Source organism: Strongylocentrotus purpuratus, unplaced genomic scaffold (genome assembly GCF_000002235.5).
Source record: "Strongylocentrotus purpuratus isolate Spur 01 unplaced genomic scaffold, Spur_5.0 spur5_scaffold_2, whole genome shotgun sequence".
NCBI lineage: Eukaryota > Metazoa > Echinodermata > Echinoidea > Camarodonta > Strongylocentrotidae > Strongylocentrotus > Strongylocentrotus purpuratus.
In genome coordinates, this window is record NW_022145605.1 from 24,341,922 (window position 1) to 24,352,176 (window position 10,255).

General features: G+C 37.4%; 1 protein-coding gene across 8 annotated transcripts in view; it reads left to right on the plus strand.

The window, feature by feature from the left end:
• LOC764716 (helicase domino) overlaps positions 1–4,530 on the plus strand; it is a 68,370-nt gene extending 63,840 nt beyond the window's left edge. For 6 of the 8 annotated variants that reach the window (XM_030992038.1, XM_030992039.1, XM_030992040.1 and 3 more), the window contains 3 exons: positions 667–952; positions 2,144–2,502; positions 3,136–4,530. In XM_030992038.1, coding sequence (XP_030847898.1) covers positions 667–952; positions 2,144–2,502; positions 3,136–3,447 — 957 coding nt within the window. In that variant the 3' untranslated portion in view covers positions 3,448–4,530. Of the gene's footprint in view, positions 1–666; positions 953–2,143; positions 2,517–3,135 lie in introns of all 8 variants that reach the window. The other 2 variants (XM_030992043.1, XM_030992045.1) reach the window with 2 other exon arrangements.
• The last annotated feature ends 5,725 nt before the right edge of the window (positions 4,531–10,255 follow it).

Sequence of the window (10,255 nt, forward strand, 5' to 3'; positions counted from 1 at the left end):
AGCTGCAGTGACTACCTCTGATCAACTAGGTCATAATCAACTAGCTCGTGACTAGCTATGGCCTTTTGGCTCATTGGATGATATGTCTATGCTGTTGAAAATTTCTAGCAAAATCAGTTTGAGGCTTTCAGACTAGAGTCGCCTGTTCTGCTTATCAATAGTGTGCATGGTGCTTACAGCCTCAGAAATCAAACTCCTGGTCTATATCCTCAGACAGATGTCTTATACGTTGTCTGGCACCAGACTTGGAACACTGTCTTTACTGGGAAAAAAAACTGATGTTCATTCTGTAATAATCAACCAGCTATGTCCTTTGGGTCTCTACATGATACATCCATGCCGTTCAGCTTTATTATAAGACATAAACAACTTTATTGAGAATGGTAATTCGAATTGAGAAACAAGCATACAAGCAATTGCTAGTACCTGCCATCAGAAAAAGTTTAAAGAAGCCCAGTGGAATCATGCGGGGCTCAACAAAAACAAATCAGAAGGGATATAAACCTATAATACTGTCCTGACAATTCATCCCCCATCTGAAAGTTATTGTTTATTATCATGTAATAGAATTCCTCGTTAGATGCAACAATATGATGATAGAAAGGAGACTATCTGTGTTTTTTAATGGATGTTAACACCTCCCATGATCAATATTTGATTGTTCAGGTTGGAACGATCGGAGGGCAGCAGGTTCGTGTCCAGCAGGTGACAGCACCTAGAGGTCAGCAGCAGACCGGTACCGTTCAGGTACAGAGGATACCGACCAGTCAGCTACAGGGTCAACCCATGCCAACGGTAAGACAGCAACTACAGCAGCAGGTCAAGAGAGTCCCTCAGACGCTGTCCATACAACAGCAAGGCAAGCCTGTGACCATCATTCCACCAGGTAGGCAAGTGCCTCAGACACTGTCGATACAGCAGCAGGGGAAACCGGTCACCATCATACCACCAGGCAAGCAAAACATACATGTGTCCCAGATAAGAGTGAAGTGAAGTAGTGGGAAAAGAATATGAATGAACTCTAATCCAAGTCAGAATTGGATATAATGGCTAGGTTGAATGGGCACTTATTTGAAAACTATTTAAGCTCGGCTGTAGAAGTTGCTAAAGACGAAAGTCGAAAGACAAAATTTAGTTTGAGGCTTTCAGACTAGAGTCGCCTGTTCTGCTTATCAATAGTGTGCATGGTGCTTACAGCCTCAGAAATCAAACTCCTGGGCCCTGTATTACAAAGAGTTGATATCAATCGCAACTTATTTGTGATTGATATCAATCACAACTATGTACATAAGAGATGGGAGACTGCAAACTTGTGATTGATTTAGGGACTTGATATTGATTCGAATCAATTTCAACTCTTTGTAAGACAGGGCCCAGGTCTATATCCTCAGACAAATGTCTTATACGTTGTCTGGCACCAGACTTGGGACACTGCTTTCAAAGTGAACAAACTGATGTTAATTCTGTAATAATCCACCAGCTATGTCCTATAGGATCTCTACATGATACATCCATGCTGTTCAGGTTCAGTATAAGACTTCACAAATGTATTGAGAATGGTAATTCGAATCGAGAAACAAGCATAGAAGTAATTGAAGTGATGGGGAAAAGAATACTAATTAACTCATTTCGAAGTCGGAATTGGATATAATGGCTAGGTTGAATGGGCAATTATTTGAAAGCTATTTAAGCTGGGCTGTAGTAGTCACTGAAGATGAAAGTGTAATGGGCCTGTTATCCACACTTTTTAGGGGAGCCGTTACGTGGCGACAATAGTCGAAGTAAGAGGTGATCACTGGAACACTTTGAATTGTCCATTTGGATGTTGCCATATCTTTTCTTTCAATTTTGTTGAAAGTATATTATGTTAATTTATGTTCAAAGTCTTTTATGATTTATGAAGTGGCAATCCATTACTGTCCAGGGTCGTGATCTATAATTTCACTAAATTGATGCAATATCAAGAAATAAGTTGTATCGTTTTCTTTGAGATAGCTTGGCATTTCAAACCAGATGAAGAAGTACAGTGGAGAGTTCTGATATAACGAGGTACTTGTTTCCATAGTCCCAAGGACCTTGTTATAACGAGGTTCCACTGTATTTACGTATAAACCTAACTTGCAATTTGTCTTGTAATCCCCAGGTGCAGTCCTATCATCAGCTGGGAAGGTGACTGTCTCGCAGGCCTCCGTGACTCAAGCTCAGAAACAACCCCAGCAGCTGGTCACTCAACTGGTCACCTCTGTGGTCACTCCTAGGACACAGGTCCAGCAGCAGAGCACACCAAACAGGACCCCTCAGCTGGCAAGACTAGTCCAGGCACAGCAGCTTGCTCAAGCCCAGGCCCAAGCAAAAGCCCAAGCACAAGCCCAGGCCCAGGCTCAAAGCCAATCGTCTCCTGCTCACACGGTGGTCTCCCAGACTGTGGTTGTCCAGGAGGAGAGTTCGTCAGCGGGTCAGACTAAAGGAGCCGCTCAACAGACCACACCAGCTACACAGCAGGTGAGCCCATAAAGGTGACCGACTGAATGACTACCAAACTTGTTAGATTGATCAATAGGGAATGTCTTGTTCATGCATGTATACGCAAGCATGGAGTCCAAACCACATATCTAAGGGTATGCATTAAGAATATGATGTGGACATGTTAACAGTTGACTTTGGAATCTTTTTGGTGTAAGTTGAGTGTCATTTTTACAGGCTCCATAAAAGAAGTTTTTAAAAACATTCAAACATTTACAGCAAATATTAGTTTGAGGCTTTCAGACTAGAGTCGCCTGTTCTGCTTATCAATAGTGTGCATGGTGCTTACAGCCTCAGAAATCAAACTCCTGGTCTATATCCTCAGACAGATGTCTTGTACGTTGTCTGGCACCAGACTTGGGACACTGCTTTTGCTGTGAACGAACCGATGTTCAAATGCTTGTGGATTGTTTTAACTAGTGTTGGCCTGTTTGATAATATTGATTGCTTCCATCCATGATTGAGTAAATGAGAAAAATGAAAAATTCATGAATCGTGTAAATCATTTATATGTTACACACTTGTTTTCGAAAGTACTCTTGTGTTCTTGTTCTTTGTTCTTCTATTGTTGTGGCCATCAAGTAATCAACGACTGTTCTTTCTCTTTCTCAGGTTCGCGTGGTGACAACTCCTGCTACGACGACAACACCTGTCTCTATCTCCATTGCACAACCAACGTCTAAGCCATCCCCACAACAACAACAACAGCAGCAGCAGCGACAGCAGCAACAACAGACACCAGCAACTACAACTCTGCAAGCTCAGCCACAACAACAACAGCAGCAGCAGCAACAGGCATCGGAGGATCCCCAGACACCACAAAGCAGAGTGGAAGTCCTGCAACAAGGAGCCGCCTCGTCAGCATCCCGCCAGTCTCCGTATGCCATGAGGTTGCGCAAGCCATCACAATCGAGCAAGGACTAGCAGCCACCCTAACCCTGCAAACTCAGACGTGATAGTTGCAACGGGTGTCACTGGATTTGACGACACAAAGTTTGGGTTCAGAGTCTTGCTGGTTGTTATATAGAGGCTGCAGAAGTTATCACATTCAAGAAACATAGAGGACATATCACCCACATATGAGTTACTGCCTTGTTGTAACCAGAGATTGGCCAACTGGTTTTCTGTTGGATTCTAGCTAGTGCACATTCTTACGTTTTCTCGCAAACAAGCTAACATGAACCAAGTTTGCCCAAACTTGTGTATTGAATGCTGTGGTCGTAGCCGTCCTTGACAACATCGTGTGTATTACACGATGGAAAGCAAGATAAGTAATCCTGAGCAGTAGAAAAATGCTACTCAGAGAGATGAGCATCGATCTAACCATGAGGAGCAACATGTGACGTCTGCACCATACACTTTACCAATCAGCAGGGTTTCAATCAACAAAAGCATCCTACCGTGCACATGTTATCAAAATCGCTGATTTGTACAAAACACAAGCAAGCCTATATTTCATGATTCTGGTTTATTTTAACCTGAACCAATATTAATCTACAAAAAAATAATGTAGATCTTGTCTTGTTTTCAGAGTTTTATTTACAGATTTATAGAGTAAACATTTCTCAATTTTTCTTTCGGAAAAATGTAGCAACAATTCTGACCTGTTCAAAAGCCTGACCTAATTTGATGGCTATGAGAAGGAATATTGTCCAGTGTTTTAAGAAATATGAAAGTATAGCTCCTAATTTATTTTCTGTTTAAAAATGATATATTTTGTTTGTATTTTGCTTTGAGTGTGTATTGCTTTGTTACGGGTTTGATAGATTTCTGTGAAAATAGGAAAAACAATGTTTATTTTCAAAGAGAGTCGATATAATGCATGTGTGGGATATATTAGAATTGCATTGGATGTTATGAAATAATAGCCCTTCTGTTGTGTCATATTTACTCATTGCACAAAGTTAAAAATCTTCATTGCCATGTAACTGTAATTCCTTCTGTGTATAAAAGAATGTGTGTGAACTTTCAGACATCATAATAATAATAATTATAATTGCACCTTGATTTACAGTTAGTCCATCGGTGTTCAATTTTGTTTAGCTTTGCTATCCGATTTCCTAACTTATACATGTCTCTTAAACGGTCGACTAAGGGCGCGTTCATGCTTGATTTTGACGGCCAGAATCAGGCATCTGTTACGCGTTTAGTTTAAAACACGGTTGCGTCTTAGCTCACTTTTGTAGAATCACCGAAAAACGGCGATCACGATCGCCGATCATAAACTCACAAAAAGATGCGTTTACAATTTGTAAACGCGTTTAAATGGGGTCAACGCACTGACCTCTAGTGGGTCTACGTAGCATGCACAGTGAAGGTTTGCGAATCCAGCTGGAAGACCAATTAAGGCCACACACGGAGAATTGCCTGGGGAGCCAGAGAAGTAAGCATGAACACTACATCGTGGAACTGCGATCACGATGAGCGTTTACGATGAGCGTTTCAGATCGCTCATTCTGCCTTCACAATTTAAGCATGAACGCAGCCTTAGTGTAATTGCCCAAATAGGTATTTGGTTATTTTGGGATTTACACATGAATTTGACACACAATTTTGTACAAATTAGAGCATTCTCATTTCAACATTATCTTCATCAATAAATTAACTTCTCTAATCTCTATGAATTAAGCTAGGGCTCAATCTTTCTGAATTGGGATAAAAAAATGAACTGTGAACCCACTTTCTACATGTCTGTATCATGTAATGTTTGATTGGTATACATTTAGTATATGACATACATTTAGTTGGAATACGCTCCCTTCTTAGTAACATTGCAATTTGCCAAATATGTTCATCGTTATAGCAATAACGTGAGTACCGTAATTGCAACTACTTTTGAAAAATCAACCTAAGGCAATTTTAAAGGTAATGCAAAGTGTTGGTATGGGGTCATGAATCTAGTTCAAATGAACATATTGGAAGCATATACGATCCTACAATATTCAGTGATCGTTGTCGCGGTCGAAATCGACTCTAAAGTTATGAAATTGTAAATAATAAACACTTGATGTTGAATAGCTCCCTCTCAAGGTCAATATATTAGTTCAGCTGTAAAACAATGTGTATTGACTCAAATTGACTGATTAGCTATTCTCGTTCGGAAATTATATACCACAACTACATACTGTGAGATTTTCATGGTCGCAGCTACCATTGAACGGCCGTAGGAGCTATTTGAAATTCATCAAAATTTACCGGAAGCACCGGTAAATCTTTATTTTCAATTTTTCTCGAAAGTAGAAGTGTTTTAGGGGCTACAATTTATGGTGTTTCAAAAACATCCACAGGGGCATCCAAATATATTAAAATTGTAAAGAATCACTATCCACCCATTTTCAAAATTTCCCAAAACTTTGTAATACCTTTAACACCCTTGTGCAATACCTATTGAAATGTGTGAACATGACAACGAGGTGTTACATAATCATAATAAATCCCAACATGATTTCTATGGGACGTACAATACAATAGGGTATTGAAATTGCCCTTGCGTTGATTTTTCGAAAATAGTTCAATGGGCCGAGTTATGTTTTTTCTCCAATGAGCTTGTCACTATAGATTGAACTTGCAATTCATAATGGAGAATTCTTTATATAATTACATATATCAAATCCATGCTCAGTAGTTTGCACAATAAATGCAAATATTTTGATGATAATGTAACATTTTGTGGTCTGTTTAAAAAAATGTTGCTGACATAAAAACTCTATATATATCAAGTTTTTTCTAATCCCAAATGTGACTTCACAAATAAATGTTTTGCTGAATTTTCAATTTGCCTAGGAATTTCTCTTTTATATAAAAAGAAAAGTTAAAAAAAGACCAGAAGTATTTAATCTAAACTCTAAAGTTATATTTGAAAGATACCATATAATTATGATAAAACTCTCATTTGTTCATTCAAAGGGTCATTTTCCCAATTTGGCAGAGATCACGAGCATGGATAATTCATGCCATTTATTCACTTGAATTTTGAGAGATTTTCATATAATTTGGTTTACCAGTATGAGTAGTGAGTGCGTTTTATATCTTACATGAATACTGAATGGCTAGTGCTTGCATTAAATTTTACTTCAATTTTTCTCCAATGGAATCTTAAGAACCCAATGGAAACCATGTGGAGGACGAGACATGATCCAGAGTGAAAACCCCAGAACATTTCAAGAAAATAAATGATGTCCAAGAGGCAGAGCTCTAAATGAAAATTGATATATAAGGGGTACGCTGATAATGGTGTGGTGGCTATTTAGTTGTCCTTGGCAGTTTGAAGGATAGAAATATATATATTTGTTAATTAACATGATTTGCTGTTGTTTTTTTGTCTTTATTTATCAATTAGTTGCTACCTGTAAATAATATACCATCTTTGTTGTAGGTATCTCTGAGCAGTCGACAAGTTGCGTTACCATGGAGAAAAGACTTTCAAAATGATAGAGGACATATATTTTCTGTACGATATACAAGAGTTCGGGTTAGGAGATGTTGAGATGTTCATCAATCTATGTACATACATAATTAGATTTCCTTTCCTTTTGTTTTGTTCATTTTTTTTTCTTCTGTCAAATGATTTATGGTGTACATTCCCTGTGTAATGAAATTCTACTGACGTGTTTTTAGCTTTGCATATTTCATTCTTTTCATTCAAATTGAGGTTGTTACATTTACTGATAATTATGTATTATATGTATTTATTTCCTGTTCTACTGATCCGCTTGCACATGACAAATAAATAAATAACATACTTTCTAGAATACATGTATCGAAAAATGTTTGATTTTAATGGGGACAGCGGTTGTTTGTTTGTTTTATCTGGCTGCTATGACAGCATGTGTATGCTTTTTAGTAAACAACCAGGGGACCGACAGCTTGAAGTCTTCTCCGAGGGATGAAAAATGGGTCCACGTACAATAATAACAATGGAGAGATACATAGGAAGAATCCATTAGAGGTTACAAAGAGAGAGAGAGAGAGACAGACGGAGGGACATAAATAAAGAGAGAAACAGCGGGAGATAAAGAGAAAGAGAGGCAGAAGGAGAAAGACAGACAGACAGGGAGAGAGAGCGAGGTAGAGGGAGAGAAGGAACTACAGCAGAGAAAGAAGAGATATAAGAGATGTTGCCATCACATGTTATACAGTGCTACAGTCATGTATGTAGTGCGACAAAGTAGGAAATCACTCGTAATCAAATCAAAGTAGAACATTCACTGAACATACTGTAGAAAAGCAGAACAGGGGATGTAGATCTTATAGGGCGAAGTTATTAGATGGCCGGTGAACAGGCAATTGGGCAATGGATACATCTTGTCGCTGTTCTTATTTCAGCAAAGTTTTTAAAGGATTGACCACAAAACAGTCCATATTTACACTACATTTACATACGTTACATAAAGATAGGTACCGTCTGCTTTTGTTCTGGCTTTTTATTTACCCCCCCCCGCATTGTTATAATTTTTTGTTAATTGTCTTATCTATTATATATCCTTTTGTATATTTTATTTTAGTTGAAGTATGTTTAGTTTGTTTTCATTGTATTCTATGTTCATTATTGTCATTTTAATCGGATATGGAAAGAATGACAATGACATTGAATGGAGTTGTATTTGATCCTTTAACTCAAGAACAAAAAAAGAGAAAGAAGAAGCTAGTATCCGCATTGGAGATCCACAAAAACTCCTTGTTTATTGACAAAACATGAAGCAAAACATTTGCGCTAACAATATATCGCAATCGAAAGAAACATAAAATAGACAAGAGTGCATTCGTAGTTCAATAACCAGGGGAATGTTTCACAAAGATCTTAAATTGAACTTATTTCTAAGTTGGACTTACAAATTATGGAAAGCCATTAGCATCTATGAAAATATTTTGTAAAAGTTATTTTAAAGGCATAAAATGTTGATTCAAATCTTCATATTTTATATTATCATGTTCTTGATGTGGAATTTATGAAAAGTCTAAAGTACTTGAATTTTTGCTTTTGAATATATTTCATTATAAGGCTACAAATGGCTCTCCATAATACTTAAGTTCAACTTAGAGTCAAGTTCGACTAAGAATCTTTGTGAAACACCCCCCAGGACCCGGTAACACATAGATAAGTCAGAAGTTGATTGCTATTTTGCAACTGACCATGACGTTCACTCACTTGACCGTACAATCAATGACTGTGCTTTGTGTTATAGGGCCCAGGTAGAAGTCAATGAATGCTGCTTTAATCTATGTATAAGGTGTTTATTCGTTGGAAACATTATTGACCAAAGGAAATGAGAGAAGTCGTCACGGGACGAATTTAGTTTGCCGAACATTGATTTTTCTCCAAAAGAAAAGTATGCTGAAGTTACCGCTCTTCATGAATATTCCAACTCATATGACAACCCATTACCCTTATAAAGCTGGTATATTAGATGCCATTCCTCATATAAACAAAACATAGCACGAACACAATAAGGATAACAAAACAAATACGTCAACACGCTGTTTCATAAATATGATATCTACATATATTTACATATACAATCATCATAATCACATTTTGATACCATTTAAAAATAATTTTCAGTCATTATAATTCAATATATACACAAAAATAATAATCACCTCAAATTTGGATTTTTAAATTCACATTGTATGAAGTTCATTAATGAAAGGCTTTATACATTTTAAACAGAAATAAGCACTCGAAGAAAAGCAACGTATATCCACATGAAATAAATATTTTAGTCTGACTGAATTGTTACTTATATCGCCAAAAATGTATATTTACACGACATATAGGCGGAATCGTTATAATTATAAAGGTTCGCTTTTATTATCACAGCATGAAAATCAACCGACGCTGCAGTGTTATTGGTCTTTTGAGTATGAGTTCATCGTATGGTAACGCCCGGCTGGAATGCTCCCCAGGGAATGGAGATTGTGCACACAGTGTGTGCGGGCAAGCACTGAATCCAATGACCGGGGTAATAGTATATTTGTAAAAGCGCTTTAGAGACATTTTGTATTAAGCGCTTTATAAAAATTAAATATTATTACTATTATTATTGTTGTCGTTTATGAGAAAGAACAAACTGAGGGAATTTTGATAAAGGGAAAAAGAGTCCAACATCTTAATATCGCCATTTTCTCAGTTCTCAGCTACAAAAACAAAATACCTGCATTTGAACATCGAATAAAGGGAAGAGGAGTGTATCGGGGGCAATTGCTACCCCCTCCCCCAAAAGATGAAGAAGAGTAATATATTGAGAGAACATTTCGGGGGGGGGGGAGATATAAGGGAATCGAAAATTTTCAAGATCGCTTTTTCTTGTTCCTCTTTACGATAAATAATAAGACTACCTAAGATTGAGGATTACTTTTATAGCAACTTGTGACGTGTCCTATCAATTTCCTTTTGATATGAAAAACGTATTCACTTTAGTTTCATATTTTCCATTAAACAATCATGTAAGATTAATACCCGTGCAATTTCTCCTTCATGATAATGTTGGAGGGAAAAAATTGTTTTGATAGCATTTGTCAACTTAGATTGAAATACATAGTTTCGTGAACTTTTATGCGGTTTTGTTTAGTCATGAATTTAATTATGTGGTTGTAATTGAAAGATTATTATAGAAGACTGTGCTTAATATACCAGTATCGGTCCTTTCCAACTAGAGCGACCCATGCCTAGCACTGTGCCTAACACTGTTAACCCTCTCAAAAATACCCCCGAATTCACACAAAAAAGTGA